This window comes from Urocampus carinirostris, chromosome 7 (assembly GCF_059441175.1).
Source record: "Urocampus carinirostris isolate Australia breed hairy pipefish chromosome 7, RoL_Ucar_1.0, whole genome shotgun sequence".
In the NCBI taxonomy this organism is placed as follows: Eukaryota; Metazoa; Chordata; class Actinopteri; order Syngnathiformes; family Syngnathidae; genus Urocampus; species Urocampus carinirostris.
Window position 1 is genome coordinate 29,673,842 of NC_142355.1, and position 24,685 is coordinate 29,698,526.

Genomic DNA, 24,685 nt, shown 5'->3' on the forward strand with positions numbered 1-24,685 from the left:
AGGTGCCATTGTTTCCATTTGGTTTTTAGGATGAGAGCGTCTGACATTGTCAGGGTGGGGGGTGCACAAGTGTTCCTTTGTGGTAGGCACGCTCCCCAAAACCGCAACTGTTCCAGACTTGGGCTTCTGGTTCCACTTTAGCCCTGATATGTGAAACCGCACGCATGCACACGCAAAATCACACACGTGTGCTTCAGACACAATACAAGCATTGTTTTGGGCCCCGGGTCCCGCTGGGAGTACCTCTGATTTGGGTCACACAGGAGTGATATTGTGTGCATGCAGGAGGGGGTGTATTTGTACAGCACCCCCACCCCCCACCCTAACCTGCCATTTCAATAGACGCAGGCAACAAAGTCAAAAAGCGTTTTGAAATGATCCCAATATCAATTGCTGAATTTTAAGGCCAACAGATGGCGTTATTTTGTTCCATTGATAGCATGCGGCGGTTTGGACAATATTAAAAACATACATTTGCGTAGTTACCATATTTATTCCGGTATAACGCACTTTAATTAACGCACAGTTGCCATGGCGCCCAATTACTGTCAATCCCCTTTGGTCAGTCCGTCTGCAAATCTCCGTGTGTTCAAGACAAGCCTTTTTCAACCCTGACCCCCCCTGTCCCGTTTTGCTCTCGTTTGTCTTCCGCTACTATCTGTTTTGATCCCGATCTTGTCTGCTCTCCCGTCTTGGCTTACGACTCGCTTCGGATCCCGACCACGTTTTTGCTCTCCTGTCCTGGCTACTGTCCCATTTTTCTGTTCCCGACAACGCCATCGCTCGCCCCACTTCCGCGTTCAGAGCGACCTGCTTCCTGCGCCCAGCGATCATTGGGTCGTGGGTGCAACCCTTTCCTTTTTTCCAATAAAACTGAGAAAAACAAGTGGGTCCCTGTCTATGTTCTGGTCCTGACAATATATGCATATAACCATATTTATGAAATGATTGATCAGTTGGCATTGTGTTCATAGTTTATGTTGTCATTAAGTGATTTTAATTTGGTCTGCATGTATTCATCATTGTTTGTTATTGACAATGTTCAGTTTTAGCTGGGAAGCGAAAAAAAAAATTCATTCTTATTTTTGATCAAAAATTAGCGATGTGCGTTATACATGAGAGCGCTTTATCTATCTAATTTAAGCTACTTTAAATGGTAAATGGTCTGCATTCATGGAGCCCATGGAACCTCCCAAAGTGCTTTACAATATGCTTCACACTTACCTATGCTCACATAAACTCACACACTGATTGCACCTACGTCCTGAACTACTGTGTGCATATGTGACTCATAGGCTCTAAAACGAGTGATCCGATTTTTATGAAAATTTACCCAGATGTACTTTCGGCCTCCGCGAGTGTGTGTAGCTAGGTATTGTGTCAATACACCCACAATAGATACCAAGAAAATCGATAAACACATGCTTCCGTGAGGCCTGCGATGCCCTCTGGCGGCCAAACTGGGTACAGCTCCTGACCACCGACCACACCAAGCAGCCAAATCCCATCTTCCGCCCGGCAACACCGGGACCATAATGTTTGCGTAACATGTGTAATATGTCAGCTACTGTTAATCTCAACCCACACACACGCGGCCCACCGCGTCAATCCGGTCGAGTCAATGCAAAGAGTGTGCCCCCCGATCCAAGACCTCGTTAATTAGCCAATGAGATTAGCTCTCGGACCCAGCCCAACTGGGCTGTTAAGCTGTCATCACAACGTCTTACACCTTCCTTCTCGGATCTATAAGCCCCCTACGCGTGAGCCCGGGTCAACATGGCCACATCCTAGCTGGGGAGGGTTATAATCGCAGAATGAAGCTAAATGAAAGAAATTAGAGACCACCTATGCAGCTAAATTATCGGACTGGCACGTATCAGACATAACATTACTTACCCTGAATTGCAGCCTACACATTTTTCTAAAGCCGCGTGAACAAATTTAAGATTGAAACGCAATTGAGGCACCAGATTTAGAGCTTCGGTGTGTGATATTCGACCACTAGATGGCACTGTGTTGTGCAATGCGGACAAACATGGCAGAGACCTACAGTAGGATTCCAATACCTGAAAGAAATACAAGTTTCTCGACTTGTTTAGAAAATATAACAATGGTATGATGGTTGAGGCATTGTTGGCCTGGAGAGGAGTGGGAGGCACCAGGTTGTACTTGCCCAAGACACACCACAGGAAATGGTGCCCCTAATACCCAAGTAATCAAGGGATCCAACCAAGCATTTAAATGTCATGATTACCGATGTGAATCACCTGTGCCCGCTCATTTGGCGCCAACCGCCGCATGCTGATTGGCTCCCTGTCACTATTTAAACCCAGTACTGTCAGTTCCCTGTAGTCAGTCCATCTGCAAACCTCTGTTTTTACACAGCAAGCCTTTTTTTTCTCGATCCTGACTCCCGCCTGTCCCGTTTTTGCTCCCGTTTGTCTCCGGCTACGATCCGTTTTGATCCTGACCACGTCTGCTCTCCTGTTCTGGCTTACGACTCGTTTCTGTCCCTGACACGCCATTGCTCGCCACGGAAGATCCACTTCCGTGTTCGGATCACAATCCAAGTCCGAGAGCGATTTGCTTCCTGCACCCAGCGAACACCGGATCGTAGGCACAGCCCTTCCTCTCTCTTTCAATAAAACTTCACACAAGTGGGTCCTGTTTCCGTTCTGGTCCTGACATTTAATCTTTTTTTTATACTAAATTAAAGTTTTTTGTACCACTAGGAGACACTAAATCCTACACACTGTCCCTTTTAAGCCCAAAAAACGCAATGGCGATATAGATTGAATTGATCTTTTGTCATTGATATGAACGCTTTGAAACACTGTATGCAATGAGATTAGACACGGCACTCCAGTGTAAACATGTAATCAAGACTCAAAACTCAAAACAAATATAAAAGACCATAAGGATGAAAGCCAGTAAAAATGTTTACAACGTAATGCTTAGAGACTTGCTTAAGTTATATAAATAGTGCAATGATTGTGAAAGATAAATAAAATGGAAGATTGAAATAATGAAACAACATTGAGCAGCAACATATAAAGATAAAAAATAAGAAAAAGTCCCCAAATATGTTTTCACAGCTTCGTACTCCCGTTTAGGGTTGTGATGCCCCTGGGAAAGAACCTGTCTCCAGTTATCGGTATTGGTCTGGAAAGGCCGGACATTATCGATTATCTGTATATGCGAGTATTGGCTGGTAGAACTGTTTTCAAATCAAATTATTCGTTGAAGTAAATCACGGAAAAACGAAAATAAAACACCCGATGGAATTAGTACCAATTAATATTTCGAATGATACAAGATCAATAATGTCTTTTTGAGAGTTTTGGATGTAAAAATGTGTGTTTTTCTTTTTTTTTTAATGGTCTTATTATTTTGGTTTCAAAAACATTCCAGAGTTGAGTGTCCACAAAATATTGACGCCGTCGTGCAGGAGTGTCACATAGCGTTACGGTGCACGTCAACGCGGTGCGTGCACCCAACACTTGAAAAATACATGAACTGACCGTCCGTCCGTCACGATACGTGACCATTTTTGAAGTTTCCTCAAATTGTGCCCTGCGGTATCATGGTAAGAGGGAGCCAAGGGGGCAGGGCTTGTGTCCCACTGAGGGACTACTATAGGGCAGCCTTTTGTATCATTTGATTCAATCCAGTTTAATTTAGTCAAGGGTAAATAAACACATTTGATACATATCAAGTCCAGTCCTGTTTATTTGTGACGCCCTTAATCACAGGAAGTATCAAAGGCCTGCACAGACCACAGATTCTTGTAAACCACTGACTATTATCACACTATCCCCTGATCTAAAACCAACATGAGGGCAAGGAAAAACTCAAAAACCTCAGGATTAGTCAAGTCCTGTTTATTTGTGACGCCCTTAATCACAAGGAGTCTCAAAGGGCTGCAGAGACCACAGACTACTGCAAGCTACAGACTACTACAAAAATACATTTTAATACTAAAAAAAATAATAGAGTAAAACTACAAAAAGACAACAGTAAGATTACAAAACACGAAAGCGAAACTACAAAACTACTTCAATAATACTACAGTACAAAATACAGCTATGGAAATACTACAAAGATACTACAGTAAAACAATAATAGAAAATTACAACTATGAAAATACTACAAAAATACTACAGTAAAACTACAAAAATACAACAGTAATATAACAAAATATGATAGTCAAACTACAAAAATACATCAATAAAACTACAATACTACATTACAGCTATTAAAATACTACAAAAATACTATAGTAAAACAATAATAGAAAATTACAACTATAAAAATACTGCAAAAATAATAAAGTAAAACTACTAACTAATACAACAGTAATATTATGAAATACCATCGTGAAACTACAAAAATACTTCAATAATACTACAGTAAAAAAATACAGCCATGGAAATACTACAAAAATACTACAGTACAACTATAATATAAAATTACAACTATGAAAATACAACAAAAATACTACAGTAAACCTATACTATAAATTTACAACAATGGAAATACTACAAAAATACTTAAGTAATACTACAAAAATACTACAGTCATACTACAACACACTTCAAAAAATGTACAGTTAAACTATAAAAAATACGACAGTAAGACGATGGTAGTACTAAAAAAATACTATAGTAATACTGCAACAATACTTAAGTCAAACTGCAAAAAATTACGACAGTAATATTACAAAATTCGATAGTGAAACTACAAAACAATGGAATTACAAGAAAATTTACGATCGTAATACTACAAAAAACTTATAGTAATACTTCAAATTGTAATTCTACAAAAATATGACTAAAGTACCATAGTACTACTAAGTACTACAACACAAATACTACAAAAATACTAGGGTAATAGTACAACACACGACAAAAAATGTACTGTAAAACTACTAAAATACTACAGTAAGACTATGCTGATACTACACAAATACGATAGTAATACTGCAAACATATTAAAGTAAAAAATACTGCAGAAAAATGAACTCTCTTTATTCAAATAACCCATCATGTCTTTTTAACCTCTTAAAACTAAAAAAAGCAGCCATTCTCGACATTCAAAAGGTCAGAAATAATAAAAAATGATGTTTGCTGTTTATTGTGACATACTTACAAAATAACTCTGCTCGCACCTTGTTTTAAAACCACTATTTACTGAAAAAATGAAGGTGATAATGAGCCTTAATGATCTTCAGTAACAGTGGAAAGGAGATAAGTTTAAAGATGGATATTTGTTGAGATGGAACACTTGCTATGAATAGTTTCCAATTCACTACTTTAAATATTTTGATTTTAAATGACAATTTTGTGTGTTTGCCTCTCTACTTTCATTCTTCATCTCAGGAAACAAATAAGGGCAATAATTTAAGCGCTTTAAAAAATAATAAAAAACCTTTTAAATAAAAATGTCAGTCCTTTTTTCTTGAGACCCGTTAATCAGGGCAAAAAAAGGGAAATCGAATCAACAAAATCAAAATAAAATAAGATGTTGTACCTGTCAAACGTGCTGATTGACCAAACAGATAGAAATGTATAGTCTGTACAGCCCTGGAGGACATTTTGATTCAAAATGTCATGTCATAGTATAAAAAAAAGTACTCCAATGTTTTGATTGGATTGTTTCTTGTTAATTTGAAAATTGTGTAATTATTTTTTAATTGTAATTTAAAATTGCAAGTACTTTTGATGGAGAAGATGTATTTATTTTAGATATCATGAGCCTCACCGACAGGGAACTGAAATCATTATCAGGCATCTTGCTGCTAGGGGTACCTGAAAACACTCTGGTCCCTTTGAGTCTCCAAAGTTTGCATTCTTCCCTGTGCTTTTTAGCACTTGTTTTCGGTTGCATGACACAATACAGAGGTCATAAAATGCACACTGTCCCTTTAAGTGTTGTTGTTTTCTATCCATTTTCTATTTTGAATATCAGCTTTTAATAGCAGGTATCGTTCTTCATGAACACCAATAGTCGGTATCGGTAAAAACGATATCGTGGACCTCTAATTGAAAATACTTGTGCGTGCGTGCGTGCATTTGGACGCTTTTTTGTTTTTCCTTTAGCAAGTTTTCTTTTGAACTTCTCAAATGACAACAGAGAAGCTCTGGCTTGTCAGATCTCGATCAGTACAAACGCAGCTTTCCCTTTCTTTCTTCTTCTTTTTTTTTTTTCCGCGCCTCTCTGATGTGAAGCGTATCCCAGCATGCCTCGGCCTGCCCTCCAGTAGCCAATGGCGGCGGCACCTACGAGTACTCGTCTGGATATCAGAACGCCGCTTGATGTTTTTTTTTTCCTGACTTTGTCGCCGACGCGCTAAACACGACGCCCCTCGGGCGCTACCACGTGAAAGCTGGCCGCCCAACTGCCTCTGAGACGGGGCTCTCCAACGGGTGGTCCGGGAGCCGATTGGGGCACGCGGGATGACAGTTTGAGGCCCCTGACTTAACACGAACGTTTAAATGGATGAGGAGTATTATTTAGCGCTCCCTAGTGGAAAAAAGCATTCATTAAGATAGCAATATTGAACAATACATCAACTATGATCGAAACGTGCATTATTTAAAAATGCTCTTAGGTCAAGAAGTTTGCATTTATCGGACAAAACATAAGGCTCACATTTCCTTTTTTTATTTCTTGCTTTTTTTTCCCCTGTTTTCTTATCACTTCTATTTTTCTTTTTTTCCCTTCCTTTTCTTTTTTTGTTTTATCTATTTTCCATATCATTTTCTTTCTTTTTTCCTTCTCTTTTTTTCTTGCTTTTATGTCTTTTCCATTTCTTTTTTCTTATTATCTTTTCTTTTTCCTTCTCTTTATTTCTATTTTTGAGTTTCATTTATTTATTCTTTAACTTTATTTTTCGCTTTTTCTTTTTGTTTCATTTTTCTTGTATTCTTCGTTCTTTTCTATTGCTGTTTTTCTCTTTTCCTTATTTATTCTTTCTTTTATTTTTTTTCATTTATTTATTTATTTTTGCTTTCTTTTTTTCCTTTGTTTTCTGCTGATTCTCTCTTTTTTCCATTCTTCCTTTTTAAAAGGGCAGGCAAAAACATAAAAGTGAAAATGTGTGTTTTGGTCACTTTGAGTCTCCATGATTTGTATTCTTCCTTGTGCTTTTAAGCACTCGTTTTGGGTTGCACTAAACACTACAGCAACAACAAAACATACAGCTCACCTTTCCTTTTTTTCTTCTTCTTTCATTTCCCCCTTTTTTCTTGTCATTTTCATTTCTCTGTTTTTTCTTTTTCATTTTCTTTTTTCGTCCTTTATCTCAATTTTTGAGTTTCATTTTTCATTCTTTAATTTTATTTTTCTCCCTCTTTGTTTTTCTTTTCTTTTTCTTGTATGTTTTGTTCTTTTTCACTTGCTGTTTTTCTCTTTTCTTTATTTCTTCTTTTATTTTTTGGTTTCATGTTTTATTTATTATTTCTTTTTTTCTTTGATTCCCTCTTGTTTTCTATTCTTTCTTTGCAAAAAGAAAGAGGAAAAAAATGTGGGGGGTTTTCACACTGAGTCTCCATAGTTTGTATTCTTCCTTGTGCTTTTTTATAACTCGTTTTGAGTTGCACTAAACAATACGGCGACACCTAGTGGTCAAATAGTACACAGTATCCCTTTAATAAAAGTGCCGCCCGCTCAAAACATCAATTCAAAGATTACTGATTGATTTTAATATTAATTCTTAATATTTTTTATACTTAGATCTTAATCCGTCTAGAAAATCTTAAGAAAGATATTTGAAAACAGTAGTGTTTTAATCAGAACTTTTATTGTGAAAAAAAAAAAAACGGATCGTCCCATCCTCAACCAGACCCCTTCTCAGGCGGTCCCCAGGTATATTGAGTTTAAGACCCCTGCTTTAAAATATTCTGGATAATTTTGCCCTGCTTGCCGACTGCCAGGTTCTTCTTACCAAGTTTATTTACTCGAACTCCTAATGATTAAATCTTCATTGAGTAGTTGAAAAGTGATGACCGAGATGCGTTCCTCTCGTTAGCCTTTTAGAAACTTGGATCAATATGTCGTTAGTATTGACCACAATTGTCAGGTGTGCGAAGACCTCCCGGTAAACGGGTTCTCGCGGGGATGCTTTTTTTCCAGGTTTTTTCGTCAGTTGATTGATCGACAGTTTAACAATGGCCTCCTGCCGCCGCAGCTCGCCGGAGAGGGCCCGCCCCCATTAGCTAGCGCCATCAAACGCTTAGCGTAAACGTCCCTGTTAGCAAGCCCGCTAATGAACAGGATGCAACGGATTACTTAAAAGTGCTCAAGTGCTCATTAAGGTGGTGCAGGCTAGCCGCATCGCCGCACAGCGGGTGGGCGTCCTTCGGCCATCTTCAAGAAAGTCACTGTCCCTAGCGTAGCTGCATTAGCTTGAGCTGTGAATTTCTGTTTTTCGACCATTATTTATGACATTTTTCCCCTGCTTTTTTTCTCTATTTTATAATTGCAGTTCTTTTCAACAAATGACATGTTTTTTTCAAGGGACAGTGTGTTATATTTGATCAATAGATGTCGCTGTTTATTATTGTGCAACTGTAAACAAGTGCTTAAAAGCACAAGGGGGAATACAAACTACAGAGACTCAAAGTGACCAAAATGCACTAACTTTCCACTCATTCTTCACCTGGTCTTCTGATAAGAAAGAATAGAAACGAGCCGGAAATAGCAGGGGGAAGGAAGGATAATGAAAGAAGAAATGAAAAAAAATGAAAGAAAGAAGGAAAAAGGAAAAGAGAAAAAAAGTGAGGGGGGAAAAACAAAGAAATACAAGAAAAAAGGAACAAAAGACAAAGAGAGAAAACGAAAATAGAGAAAAAAGGCAAGGATAAAAAGAAAAGAAAAAGACATTTAAAAAAAAGTAACATAAAAGTGTTTTTTTCTCAACAAAACCATCATTTTTAACAGATGACATCATTTTCTTTAAGGGACAGTGTGTATTATTCAACCACTAGATGTTGCCGTTTATTGTTGTGCAACCGTAAACGAGTGCTTAAAAGCACAAGGGAGAATACAAACTACGGAGACTGAAAGTGACCAAAATGCACTATATTTCCTCTCATTCTTTACCTGGTCTTAGAGAAGAAAGAATAAAAACAAGGCGGAAATAGCAGGGGGAAAAGTAAGGAAAATGAAAGAAGAAATGAAACAATGAATGAAAGAAAGAAGGAAAAAGGAAAAGGGAAAAAAAGCAAGGGAGGAAGAACGAAGAAATACAAGAACTGGAAACAAGTGCTTAAAAGCACAAGGGAGAATACAAACTACGGAGACCTAGAATGATCATAACGTACCATTCTTTTTTACGTGAATACAGAAACAATGCGGAAACAGCAGAAAAAAAAGAAATGAAAGAGGTAGGAAAATAAATGTAAAAAAGGAAAGAAAGAAGGAAAAAATCAGGAGTAAAGAACAAAAAAGAAAAGAAAAAGGGAACAAAAGACAGACATAGAAAAGGAAATACAAATGATCAAATGAACAAAAAGAAAAATTAGGGGGGGGAAAAGCAAGAGAAAAAAAGAAAAAGAAAAAAAAAGAAAGAAAAGAAGAACGTTTCATGCTATTTTTTAGTTTTGAATGAAAAAATTAAATAAATGCGATCAAAAAAAAAAAAACAATAAGCCCTTTCGGCAGGATGGTGATACAGTCAGATGAAAAACCCAAAGAACAAACCAGTCGCCAGAGCTTTAGATCTGTAAGTTGGAGATTCCCGCTGGTGGTCATTGAACGCACCATGACCGAAAATAATGGATTTTGCAGTTGAATTCAAATTCTCCAAATTGGAATCTGAATCCTGTGTTTTGACTAGTGAATATACAGCTTAGCGGTCGGGTCTCCTCCGAGCGATCGCGGGCAAGCGTCCTAAGCTCCTTCTTACCGTCTTGTTCCGTCTTGGTCATCTCCACCATCTTCTTCTGCTTCAGCGTGTCCACCACATCTGCCAGGCTCCCTTTCCGACGTTCCGGTGTCGCCGAGGCCAAAATCGAGCCTGCCCCCGCTCCCGTTTGCTCGCCGCGATCCCGGGTGGCTTCGTCTATCTTGGGCGGGGAGGTGGAGTTGTACGAGTACACCACTGGTGAGACTTTATTGGTGCACTCCGTTTCCTGAAATGGGGGAAAAAAAGAGTGCGTTACTATCCCTGTAATACAGGTTTATTTAAGGATTACTTTTCAGGATTTCAATTTTATTCAAAAGCGTTTTTATGTCGCGCACTACAAAAGACAACATTGGAGTCCGGTGTGTGTTAGTTTTAACATTTTCTTCTTCTTTTTTTTCTCATTTGCAATAAACTTTGTTTCCATTCGCCATATCGGTATGCGCCTCTCTCTCTGCCGTCTCATTCGTTCCACACACACGCAGCGGTGCGCTCACCATCAGGACCAACAGCCCACCCCCTTTCCTCCATCCGCGGAGCTGCCCAAGGTGCCTGACATCCATAGGTGGGTAGTAACCAAGTACATTTACTCCGTTACATTTGGTTGAGTAAGTTTTGGACCTTTTTGTACTTCTAGGAGTATATTTAAATCCAAATACTTTTACTATTACTTACTATTAGTAAATTTGTGAAGAAAAAATGGTACTTCTACTCCGTTAGGCAACATTGAAGTCGTTACTTTGTTACTTCATAAATCCCCTCCATGTAAGGACGTGTCTGTCTGTCTTCGCTAAGGCGCAATTATTTGGACGGAGATCTCCGGCAGGCTCCAACATGTTTAACCAATCAAAGGTAGCAGCCTCGTCACGTGACCATATTCAACTTTGGGGGCGGGGGAGAGAAATTGGTTATGGATGAAACATATGTCTCTTAGCAATACCAACTATGAAACCACAGAAGAGGAGGCGCACCCATGGCCTCACATCAAAAGCATGTTCCCCTTAAAAAGGCTGCCGAACATCAGTTACAATATGCAACGTCTCCTTTGTTTCAGATCATGGGCTAGCTTGTTGTTCTGCTAGCAGAGCCTGATAAGTAGTGGGGCATCAAATGTGCTTAAATTATTCATTTGATTTATACTATTTTTATTTCATTGTTTATTAAAGCACTCCAATTTACGTTGATTATTTTAATCTACTTTAAAAAAAATTGTGTGTGGATTGGATAGACTTTGATCATTTGATGATCTGATTGGTTGTTTGAAAAAAAATTAATAAATACAACATAGCTACTGTTACTCAGTACTTGAGTCATTTTTTTCACCCAAAAACTTTTTCCTTGCACTCAAGTAAGTATTTGGAAGACTACTTTTACTTCTACTTGAGTAAATTATTCTAAAGTAACGGTACTTTTACTTGAGTAAAATTGTGGCTACTCTACCTACCTCTGCTGACTAATAGAAAAGTCTCGTGTGATTAAAGTGCTAGTAAATAGACAACATCAAAAATCAAGTATGGACAAATGAAATAACGAAATGAAATGATGAATGCACGCTGGGTGGTAAGCACGCAGCCCCAAGGAGGAAAGGTTCAGGGTTCAAGTCCAGCTATTGCAGTCTCCCTGTGTAGAGTTTGCATGTTCTCCCCATGCTAGCGTGGGTTTCCTACGGGCACTCCGGTTTCCTCCCAGATTCCAAAAACATGCAAGTCAGGATTATTGGCCTGTCCAAATTTTCCGCATGCGTGAATGAACAAGTAAGTTGTCCGTCTCTGTGAGGCCTGGGACTGGCTGGCAACAGTTCAGGGTGTCCCCTGCCCACTGCCCGAAGACAGCTGGTATGGGCTCCAGCACCCCCGCGACCCTACTGAGGATAAGTGGTCCAGATAATGGATGGATGGACAGATGTCTGGTCTGCGCCTCTCTCTCTGCCCTCTCATTCGTTTCACACACACACAGCGGTGCGCTCACCATCAGGACCAACAGCCCACCCCTTCCCTCCACCCGTGGAGCTGCCCAAGATGCCTGACTACAAAACATGACTATATGATCATATACTTTGAAAAGTGCTATGTAATTAAAGTGCTGCTAAACAAACAAGCATGAGCAAATGAAACGAAATGATCAATAAAATGTAATGCCTGGGAGCATGTGTCTTCTTCCACAGCCTCCTTTCAAGCATCCATTCATTCGATTCATGCACTCCTTCACGTGTCTTACATTTACAAACACATAATTCACTCTTAGATGAATTTTGACTATCATAATTTCAATTACTGAGGCTAGAGACAGAAAGAGATGTCCATAAATCCCAGAGCGTGTTGTAAATTTAGAAAGTGAACAAACCTGACTCCTGACTTTCTTTTTCAATATTACATTGTTTATTCATCATATATAGTTTTCTTTGTCTTTTACTATCATATATGGTATTGAAGTAATCCAAAAGTATCCATCCATTATCTGCACCGGAATGTGGTAGGAAACTGTAGTGCCCGGAGGAAAACCATACAGGCACAGGGAGAACATGCAAACTCCACACGGGGAGGCTGCGGTAGCTGGACTTGAACCCTGAACCTCTGCAACGTGGGGCTGCGTGCTAACCACCCAGCCGCTGTGCGGCCCCTAACCAAAAGTAATCAAAAGTAATAACGTTACATTAATGCAATATTAGGGTATTAAGATTATCTGACTAATTACATTTTTCTACAGGTAATCAATGAGTAGCTGTATCCGATTACATTTTTTTAAGTAACACTCCTGACCCTGTTAACATGCTAGAAAAAACAGAGTTATCTGTTAAAGCAAGGGTCTCAAACTTGTTTGACTTGGGGGCCCGCTGGAGCTAGGGTCAGGTCGAGCCAAAATCTGTTTTCCACTGTTTTTAAATATCTTTTATAACATATATATATATATATATATATATATATATATATATATATATATATATATATATATATTTACAAATTCTGGATTACATCCTGTACCGTCCATTTTTTCAAAGTATTTCCACAACACAAATAGTGTACACACACACCAAAGGGCCGAATTCTCCAAAGGAAGACCCTCGCTGAGCTGCCTTCAGCAGTGCCTGCAGCACAGGACCATAGTTTGTGTGCATGTACCCCCCCTGCCAGGTTTCATGCGTGTTTCATAAGGCTTGTTTTGTCTCACCATCGTATTCGGGTTGTCCCAGGGATCGGTGTCGGACGTCTTCTCTCTGATTAGCTGCTCTTCGCTGGAGGGGGGCCGTTCGGGCGATGGCGTCTCTTTGGGGCTGCGCTCGTCCAGCCAGGTTGCGTTGTTGGCAACGGGGCGGCCGAGGGCATCCTCCACCTCGGCCGCTGCGTGAAACGGAGACGACGCTCGCATGGAAGACATCATTCTGGGAAGGAAGAGAGCATTTCTTTTTAGGAATAATATACGTTTTATGTTAACCGGTAATTGAGTGTTAAGACGAACAAAAATGTATCTAAGTCAATCCTGTCAGGCCTGGTGGATAATTTTTTGCAGTTCTGTCCACCAAAAAGTGAACTACACTTGGCTGGCCGCGATACCTTATCCCCAATCGCATATTGCTGTGAGCGAGGATCGGCAGAATACATTTTGGTTAGAGCTGGCGGTGAATCACAGTCGTGTGGCGGCTATCCATTATCCCCACTCCTATATTGCTGCAAGCAGGGACCAGCAAAAGTTTTTTTTATTTCGGGAAGCAGGATGTTATGCACGGTTGTAGGTGCAATCCACTACCCCCAGTAGATTACTGCTGAAAGCAAGGTCGAAAGAGTGCGTTTTTTGGGGGGGTTCCCCGTTTTGGGTTGCTGTTGGGTTTGGGTTTGCAATTGTAGCCTACCTGGAAGGAACTGCACTGTTTGGATGCAATCCAATACAAGCAGAAGAAACTTTTGTCAGGAGGCGTGACCTTCTGGCCTCCCTAAAATTAAATGCAGTTATGCCCGTGTTCCATTATACCTGGTTGACTATTGCAGTAAGCAGAGGTTGAAAAATCTACACTACATTGTTAACACTGGAAATAGAGACAATTCTAATTGTATTTTAAAATATCCAAACAATTATTATTATTAGAAATGTTACTTCCTGGTTGTCTTCCTTGATTATATTTAATAATCCCTGATAATTAATGACTTTGCTAGAATGCTTCCAAACTGTGATTTCCCAAAATAAATCTACATGGTAACTCAGTTTGTTGTGTCTGCACTTTGGTTTGTATCCACAACACGTAACAGATTTAAAGTATTATTATGTAGTATTTATTTTTACTACTTTTCTTTTACTAGGTCGAAATTGAGCTAAATGGATCAAATTATAATCTATAGTAGGTTTTTTTATCAATATAGTATGCTATATGTGTTCAATTTTTGCCTTTGCCTTCTGGAATGAGCTTACTCTCGCTTCCTTAGCATCAAGCCATACGAGACTTAATGGGGGGCCCTGAGAAAAACAATCATCCATTGTCGGGTGCAGGACAAATGGAGACCTGTATCAGAGTAACAGATGAGAGGAGGCCCTCTCAACACCCCCTCACGAATAAACCCCCCCATCCCCAAAAAGAGTCAGCATACACTAGCCCCATTGAGCTGCCGAGTCCCGCCAACCACTTGGGGAGCCCAACACCAAGAATTAGATGCGTGGTTCAGTTTAGGGTCTCGTCGCAACGAACCAACAAGAGAATTTGTTTCACTTTATGTCCACAAACTCGTTTTCATTCAACTTCAACAATAAAAAACCCTTCGGAACTAACAAAGGCTGCTTGTTAGCGGCTAACAGGAATCCATTCAAGAAAATGGATGCAAATTTTGATCCCCGTTTGAATGAGCTTTACTCCTATTAACGTGCTACATAAAATTTAATGTCTTCCTTACACGGAAAATTAGGTTTGTCTTCACCTGAAATGGAAAGAAAAACACCTAAATGAAAAATTAGCACTACATTCTTGGCTGAGAACAGGCATCGTTTTCTTCTGAACTGAAAACTAGCGTCTTTTTCTACGATTTAGAACAAAGGTCATCAAGTCACATTTATTTGTATAGCCCTTAATCACAAAATGTCTCAAAGGAATGCACAGGTTACAACTACACCATCCCCTGATCTTAAGCCAACATGCGGGCAAGGAAAAACTCAAAACATCAGCACAAAGCCATGCCAGCCACGACGGTTTTGTGGTCCTGCCCTAAGAAAAATTGATATTTTAATTGATTTGATGACATAATATCACTTTTACAAAAAAATAATTATTGTCTTAGATTTTGTATTGTGGGCACCTTTTTCCGATTACAGGACATTACATTAGTGCTTCTTTCCACCACTACCGGCATGTGGCGCTGTGAGACATAACCTAGCAACCACCCCGAAGAAGAAATGTGCTTCCTCTTCCTAGTTTGTTTGTAAACATTCTATACTGTATTTCCAGAACGTTAAGAACTTTGACATTTTTATTGTTTAATATCTCGTGCATCCATTCAATATGGTTGTTGTAAAGTGTAAAAAAGATGCGAGCCATTTCTTTTTAAATGAAAGTGGAATAAGAAAGCTTGATGCAGTTGAGAAAATGATTGGATCGCTTTTTTTCGCCCACTTTTTAGCATGGAGGAGGACCTCTTGAAGCGCATCTTCCAAAAGTAAGTTAAACTCAACTTTACTTATCTTTTTAGAGCATATTATTTTATGAAATGTTTATTTTTTTTAGTACAAAACAATACAGGTTACTTTACAAGCCTTAAACGTACCGTAAACATACAAAATATAAAACTGAAGCAACTTGAGAACAAATTCAACTTACGAACGATCGTTCGGAACGTATCTCGTTCGTGAGTAGGGCGGCGTCTGTATGCATTTTAGGCCCACAATATAGACAGCCCAAAAAAGAAGAGTATAAATATATGTAATTTGTATTCATCCAGGTTGGAGTTTTTGTGGGTTTTGGTGGATTCATTAAATTTTGCTCAGCACAAACGTCCACCTCACTGGGGGACAACTCCCAGGTGCGAATGAATGGCCAAAAGCGGCCGAGTGTGCAGACTGGACAAATAGTGACGGAGATAATGGACCTTGTGTGTCTGAAGCTTGTGAGGAGCCTTGTTAGTGGGGGCGCTGTCAGAGGTCAGACCTGAGGAATGCCGACATATACACTCCTTTTTTTCTTCTACTTGGGATCGCCCCCGACCACCAACATCACTATCCTTGTCCTGCCACTGTCACCAGAAAAAAAGAACCTCTGAAAGCTTTTCTAATTGGCAAAAAATAAAATCTTGCTTAATAATAGTATATTTTTTTTAATTTTAGGATATTTCATATTGTTTTTTGTTGTAAAAGACGTTTGATCTGGCCAGCAAGACAATGTTGAGAGAAGCACAAGAGAAAAATGAGTCACAATGATCTGCAGTTTTAAATATGTCCACTCGATGTCACCAAAGAGTGCTGCCACTCGTAAAGCATCCACTGTTGCTGTATTTGCTGAGTACCATTGATCAATCATTAATCAAATCAAAATGTTTATTTTACGTGAGTAGTTTCACACAAAAACCTGCAAAATTCCAACAGGAGCTGTAAAAGATGATTTTCCTTTGCCTTTCACGCAATTCTTTCCCCCAAAGTGGCTTAAATTAAAAAAGTTGGTCTACTCTTAAAGAAGCCACTGTCACACAGAGAACCTGCAAAATCACTAAATAAAAACTGAAAGCAAAGCTCTTGTGTTTACGTGTCTTAACTAGCTGTCTATGAAAAAAGAAATATTTTCCAGCACCGTTAGATAAAAATGCTTAAAACAAGTAAAATGATCTACGACGTGCTTATTTCATTTATTATGTTTCTTATTTTATTATAAAAGCCGGTAAAAATAGCTTAAACCTAAGAATAAAATAGTCTAAAATAAGCGCAACGTCAACAGTGTAATATATTTATTTCGGATATTTCTTTTTTTTTTTCTTTTTTGCAAAATAAAAGACGTTTGATCTGGCCAGCAAGACAATGTTACGAGAAGCACAAGAGAAAAATGGGGATCATACTAATCTTTTATTCCTGCGGTCCAAATTATTTAAATTGGATGATTTAGTACATTTTCTCACTTCACAACTGCTACTTAAGGTCAACAAAAAAACAGTGGCAGAAAAAATCCAAAAATGATTCACTCGGAAAGAGGGAAGTTCTAACTTAAGGGGCTGTTGTAAATTTAAAATCCCAAAGGTGATTACCACTAGGAAAAGTGTGTGTGTGTCTGTGGAATAATTTACAACACGAGACCAAACCATGTCCAACTATTCACGTGTTCAAATATAAATACAAAAAAACATTACTGGCAGAATACAGATATGAAGAGAATGGCGTATGAGTGATACTAGAGATTGGAAATACTGCGTTTACGACTATAGTTAACCTTGTTGTTATTGTTACTATTATATCATAACTGTTATTATTGCTATTGTTGTTATTATCATTGGTGTCACAATGATATTTAGTGAACTAGTAATACTATAACGTTAATAGATGGGTACAACGATGATTAGTGTATAAAATATGTGACTATTGTTATTATTATAATTATTGATATCTGACCTAGGCAGCACGGCGGCGCAGTGGTTAGCGCTTGTGCGGCACAGTTCATGTCATGGGAACCTGTCGTGGGTTCAAATCCAGCTCCAGACTTCCTGTGCGGAGTTTGTATGTTCTCCCCGTGCTTGCGTGGGTTTCCTCCGGGCACTCCGGTTTCCTCCCACATTCCAAAAACATGCATTTCAGGTGAATTGGCCGGTCCAAATTGTCCCTAGGTGTGAATGAGCGAATGAGTTGTCTGTCCCTGTGTGCCCTGCGATTGGCTGGCAACCAGTTCAGGGTGTCCCCTGCCCACTGCCCGGAGATGGCTGGGATGGGCTCCAGCCCCCCCGCGACCCTAATGAGGATAAGCGGTACGGCTGATGAGATGAGATGAGATATCTGACCTATGTAATATGTATATGTGTGAGATTGTGTTATATTTAGACACAAAAGAGGAGCTATCGATAAAATGTAATTAATAGGGAAGATGAAAATAAGCGTCTGCTTCTTTCTACCCCTTTTCGAACATGTTAAGTTAACATTATTTCGGTTGTTGAGTCATCGTTTTGGTCCTGTTTTTATTTTACAATATTCGAAATAAAGTTCTCATTCATTCATATTCATTTTTGCAGTGCAGCTAAATCTAAAGATCGGGCCCTCGATGAATTCTCATAAACGCAGCATCATTTGCAAGGAATAACTCTTTAAATCATAAAACAGAATCGCGCACACTCAAGAAATATTTAATCGTGCGTCCGCGCATTAAAGCCCGTCTCTCATCGTCTCGTGAACTGACGTTTGTTACCTTCATTCCTAATGAAATGGAAAATCCAAATCAAAAGAAGGAATGTATTTTATTTTTTCGAAAGCTAAACACGATGTTTGCGCAGTGGGCGTAAACACGCCCCGCCGTGCCAAGCGCTAACCGCAGGACAGAAGTGGACGCCATGGCCGACACACTAGCTTGTGTGGCGCTTGTTTTTCCTGGCAGGGCAACACACCCTAGCTAGCGCAAACACAAGAGCCGGCATACATTTATCTGCTTTGCGCGCTAACACTGAACCATTGACGGCAACATGGAAGCGGCCATTGAAGAGGGAGAAACGTCAACATCAGGTTTCTAAGAACACTCGGTTACCTTGTCGAAACCGCACCGCGTTCCAGCAACTGAAAGGTTATTTTTTAATGACACATGTCGCTCTACAATAAACAATGTAGGAGTTGACACCATTCCTATTCATTAGCGCTTCTATGATGGTTCCCGTTTTGTGTTAGCATTATGCTAGCAGAGTTTATGACACGGTTATGCTCATTCTATTTGATCAGTCTATCCCAAAAGCTTTTGACCTTTCAAAACAAAAATTAAGAATATTCTTTTTTTTTTTTTGTTGTAGTTTAGAGCAAAATGGTCAAGCAGTAGTTGGATTCGGCTGCTTGGAGTGGTCACTGTTTGGGAGCTTCGGTATTCATATTTAGCCGACAGAGAGCGTTAGAGACCCCACAAAAGCAGACCACATGAAAGCAGATGTTTATAGATTTTGCTCCTATTTATTAGGGGTACCTTGACAGGAAACCAAGCTTAAAGAAAGCCCTAAACAGAGTAAACTTTCATGAAAATTGGTGCGGCTCTTTCAGAGACTATATGTCACATACAAACACACACACTCACACCCAAAATTCGAAGTTTATAAATAGTTTGGATGGATTTAGATTCTATTTAATTTTCAATTTGTACATACAAGTAAAAAAATTATTAGAATTTCAAACATAGAAAATGAAAAAAAAGCCACTATTTTTTGTATTGTGACTACAAGAAAAATATGGTTGATAAAAATCCAAGGTGATTTAAGAGTTTCATTTTCTGTTCCTTGGAAAAATGTAATCTGCAAATAGGAAATATTTCAAATAACATTTAAAAAGGCCTAATAATCTAAATTTTTGCTTTGGTTCTAAACGTTAAAACAGAAGCAGACTGTGATATTTCCGGTTATGTGTTAGCCTGAAGCAGCGTTGGGGTTTTGCTTCAATTACAAAATAAAAGATACTTCTGGATTGTTAGAAAATCACCCTGACATGGCCGCTTCAAACTATGTATTAGCATTAAGCTAGCAGAGTTTAATTCAAAGTTATGCGTATTTAACCTCATATTCACAGATTTGAGCTTTTTAAACAAAAATGAAGAATTTAACCTTAAGGGGGGCGTCAGAGGATGTTTTGATTTTATATCAAAGTACCTGATTAAGGCCTATTGGATTAAGTACAAAAGCACCCTAAAATGGCCGCTTTAAACCAAATGCCAGACTAATTATTTTGTTGTTTTTGTCGGCTCAATTTACACTAAATGTGAAACAGTCTTGCTCGCTGAATTTCAACCAAATTCTAGGTTGACTCACTAAACGACAATAAGTCCATCTTTGCCATTATCCGTGAACAAAATGTGACAAAAATACACTACTAAATGTCTTACTGTCAAATCAGCCACGAGTTTTAGAGAAATATGTATAATTTGTGCTCAAATATCATTAGTACATTGACACTATTCCTTCTCATTCGTATTTCTGTGATATGTCCGTTTATGTGTTAGCATTAAGTTAGCAGAGTTTAACAAGAGGTTGAGTTGGTTCTAGTTCATGATGCTATTCATTTCAAGCATTTCTCTTACTCTCTCTCTTTCTCTCTTTCACTCTCTGTCTCTTTTTCGCTTTCTTTTTTCTTTTTGTCTCTTTCTCTCTCTGTGTATTTTTTCCCTTCTTCTACCTTTTTCCTTTTCTCTGTATATTCTCTTTTTTTCTCTGTCTTGCTTTCCCCTTCACTCTTTCTACCCTTCCCTCCTTCTTTCTTTCTCTCTTTCTGTTTCTCTTGGGATTTCTTTCTTTCTCCCTCTCTCCCTCTCTCTATTCCCCTCTCTCTCTTTCTCCTCTCTCTCTTTCTATGTCCCACCCTCTCTGTTTTTCTCTCCCTCTTTTTCTCTTATTTCTTTCTCTCTAATCTACTGTCTTAAAAGTATGCCACTTTGATTTTATCCAATGATCACCCAAGTAACTGTAACATTCATTCATATCAGTAGGTGGCAGAAGACTATTTTTTACATGTTTATACACAAATATCTGCTCATGAGATAGTACACTATATTTTGTTTGATGATGTTGCACAGGTTTTGCTGATTTAAATGATAGCTCAGGAGGTAAAGCACTCATTTCAGGACTGAGATGTCGCGGGTTTGATTCCCAGCTCCTCTGAGTTAAACATCAAAGTGTTCTTGGGCAAGACACTGAATCGCTAATGCCCGCGATAAACAGGTAAGAGCCTAGCCAGGCTGATGCTGCTATCGGTGTGTGGGTGTGGGTGTGATTGGGTAAGTGTGAAATACATTGTAAAGCGCTTTTGGAGGTCTTCAGTGACTTGGAAGCGCTATATAAAATACAGCCCATCAACCATTTGTTGCTTTCTGTTTTGGTTTTGGTGGCTAAGAAATGAAACTGTCTTGCCAGCTGACTTTCAGCCAAATGTAAAAGTTATGAAGGAGGAAATCATATAAACATAACAAAATTTAGGCAGTGAAATAGTGCATTATTATCAGGTGGTAAACTAAATGACAATATTAAGGACAAACGTTGCTATTATCCAAAGACATGCTAGGACAAAAATATGCTCCTATACTGTTATATCAGAGAGAATCTTTCCCACCTGGACTTTTTTGCCATTTTGACTCGTTTTTGAAGGCGTACAGAAAAAGGAGGCCTGTAGTAGTTATATAGACATTAGAAGCATAAAAAGAAAGCTTGAACCCTGTTCTTTCATTAGAAAAAAAGGGATGTTTTGAGCTTTTACCATTGTGTAGCATTGGAAATTTCTTAAAAATAGTTTCCAAGAAAACCTTTGAGAAAAGGGCTTTTTTGTGAAAAGATGCATTTCAAGCAGAACTTTCACTCTGGTGTCTTTTTTAAATACATATTTGTGATACCTCCACTATCCAAACGATGCTTTCCATAAACACAAGGGCACTTTGCTTTCAAAATACCATTTTCTCTCAAGAACTTTACAGCCCGAATGTTTCCGGTGAAGAAGTCGCATGATTCGGGTCGTCATGGTGATCGCCTGCGTGTACCAAACGTCATTCCTCTCTGTACCGACGATTACGGAGGCTCTTTGTCATCTTTTTCAAAAAGAAAGCTTTGAAGCGTTAGCAGTCTGTATTTATATCTTCGCTTTTATCACTACACTGCGTGTACTTGGCATGGCTATACTGCGCCTACACACTGCTATACTGTGTCATACAGGAGATACAGGGACAAAACTAAGTACTAAGTGTTGACAAAGATTAGTTTAAAGCCACTCCTGCCATCTAGTAGTGATTTATCATACTGAAATCATTCCCTGAGGCTTGGTACTCACCGAAGGGCTGCACCAAAGCATTTTAATTTTTAAAACAACATATTTTTACATTTTGGCGCTCGTAGACAAGGCTTCTGAAAACATATTCATACGTTATGGGAATGAATGAATCGAGGAAAAAAAATGAATGTGTTGGAAATAACCCCCCTCCTCCCCCCAATAAGAGACAAAAGAAATAGCTTCAAACTATTTCAAAATGTCCATCCTACAAGATCGCAGGGAAGAAGGGACACTGTAAAAATATATTAAAAATCAGGATTGTATGCTAAAATAAAGAATATTCGTGATATCAGAAGTCCTTAACAAATGTCATGTCAGGTTAGCTAAGCAATTAGCATAGCCTCATTTTGTCAGGGAATTAAACCGACATCCAAATTAAAAATCCCCAACGGGCTTTTCACTATCTTTCGATTCAGTGCAAAATGAAATTTTTCAATAGCAAACAGCAATTTGGAACTTACCTCGAGCTGAAAAGCTGTTTGAGTATGAACTTGTAAACGAAACAATTATGAACCCCCCCTCTTTTATTTATCGAATGGTAGGTTCAAATGTGTCTTCGGCCACAATCCAGGAAGTAGCCAGCTAAGTAAACCGACAGTGTATTTGTACTTTATCCACACTTCATTTATTTACCATAAATGACATAACTATCGACACATTTCCAAAGTAAAGTGTCTCCTTTGTTATTCCTAATATTCCTGCAGGAAGCCTCCCCGTCTTGAGTCTAGAAGTTAATATGTGAGCAGGCCGCCCTCCATCTGGCTAGTAGCTCCAATCCTCATTATCACATTGCTAACCTATGACCCCTTAAGGGCACCATAATGCGGCCGCCGTGCACAAATAGTACACTCTGTGACTTCGCCGTGTGGGTAAAAAATGAGCGAATGTTTGTGTTTTAAGGGGAGAATAGCTGAGCTCTGCAATTGCATATACTGTACCGTATTTTCCGCATTATAAGATAATCCGAAATACAAGGCGCACCACCAAAAAATTGTCTTTCGCTATATAGTTCTCATATATAAGGCGCACTGGACTATAAAGTGCATGGGATTAAAACTACATTAAGAATTATGGTTGCATTACAAATAAATATATTTGAATTAAAAGAATGTATTTCATAGAACATAAATTAACATTATGGGATCTGGTTTCACCACTAAAATTAAATCATTCAGAAGTTGTTAAACCATAAAACTAAAAATAAAGTCAAGTCAAGTCATGTTTATTCGTATAGCCCTTAATCACAAAGAGTCTCTAAGAGCTGCACAGACCATAGATTATTGCAAACCACAGACTATTATTACACCATCACCTGATCGTCAGATTCCTCCATCGGAAGATATAGTTGAGTGTCATCTGCGTAGCAATGAAAACTGATATTATACTTGCGAATAATATCACCTAATGGAAGCATGTAAATGTTGAAAAGAAGAGGGCCAAGTACTGAACCCTGCAGAACACCACAGGTAACACTAAAGGGCTCAGATGTCATTTCACTATATTTAACACAGTGCGTCCTATCTGAGAGGTAGGATCTGAACCATAAGAGGACCGTTCCTGAGAGAACAATGCATTTTTCCAACCGTTCTAGTAAGATATTATGGTCCACAGTGTCAAAAGCAGCACTAAGGTCCAGCAGCAGCAAGAGTGATGAAGCGCCGGAGTCCATTGCCAGTAGAAGATCATTGGTTACCTTAATCAGTGCTGTCTCAGTAGAGTGGTTAGCCTTGAATCCTGATTGCATAGATTTGAAAAGATTATTCTCGGATATAAAATCATTCAGCTGCTGTGCCGCAACTTTTTCAAGTACTTTAGAAAGAAACGGTAGGTCTATAATTACATAAGCTATCTGGATCAAGGATAGGTCGTTTCTGTGTAGGTTTAATAACAGCGGATTAAAAAGCCGCCGGAACTACACTTGAGGAGAGTGATATGGTTATAATATTTAGAACTGAAGGTCCATGGACCCCAAAAAACCTTTAATCAAATGTCCCATTGGGTTGCTAACTATGAAGGAAGCCTGGGGCTAGGATTAAATAAGCATATGCTTTTTCTTATTCTCTTTTGGACATATACGTTAACATTGTTTTTGTTTTTGGACTTATTTCATTTTTATCACGTTGGCAATAACGTTTCATTCATTTATTCAATTATACAAATAAAATCGAAGATATGCTAAGGTAAGACAAGACATGCTGACTCCAACTCAAACATGAGTGCGCATGTTTTTAATTTTAACAATAAATAAAAATCTTCAATCAAGTCACAATAGGTTTCGTACTTTTGAATAATTATTGTCCTAATTAATGACAAAAGCGGATTTGCAATGAGCGTTCAAAAATTAGCGCGTGAGCTGCCGCTCTATTTAGTTTATATCTAGCGACTTTTACATTTTAGCATTTTAACAACGAGAGGAGACTCAAAGACCACTCTAGGTTTCTCAAAGGCAGAGTAGTTACCGTAAGCAGTATCAATTTTTTGTAACCACAGTATTCATTTCGGAATTTTTTTCACCGTATATTCCGGTATACAAGGCACACTAGATTATGAAGCGCACTTTCAAATTTCTGGCCACATTGGGGTTTTGAGGTGTGCCTTAGTCCGGAAAATATGGGTTTTTTGCCTCACCATTCTATAAAAGTATTACTAATTTACTTCATACAATTACAGAAAAACAACTCTCATATTTTCAAAATAACTATTGTTAATAGTTATCTAAATATATACAAATATATTTCTATATGGCAGCACGGCGGCGCAGTGGTTAGCGCTTGTGCAGCACAGTTCATGTCATGGGAACCTCCTGCGTGGGTTCAAATCCAGCTCCAGACTTCCTGTGCG

General features: G+C 38.7%; 1 protein-coding gene across 1 annotated transcript in view; it reads right to left on the reverse strand.

The window, feature by feature from the left end:
* LOC148362916 (transcription factor SOX-6-like) overlaps positions 1-24,685 on the reverse strand; it is a 161,352-nt gene that overhangs the window by 85,943 nt on the left and 50,724 nt on the right. The window contains exons 3-4 of the mRNA XM_088340508.1: positions 13,073-13,283; positions 9,908-10,133 (exon numbers count right to left, since the gene is read on the reverse strand). Coding sequence (XP_088196634.1) covers positions 9,908-10,133; positions 13,073-13,282 — 436 coding nt within the window. The 5' untranslated portion in view covers position 13,283. The remainder of the gene's footprint in view (positions 1-9,907; positions 10,134-13,072; positions 13,284-24,685) is intronic.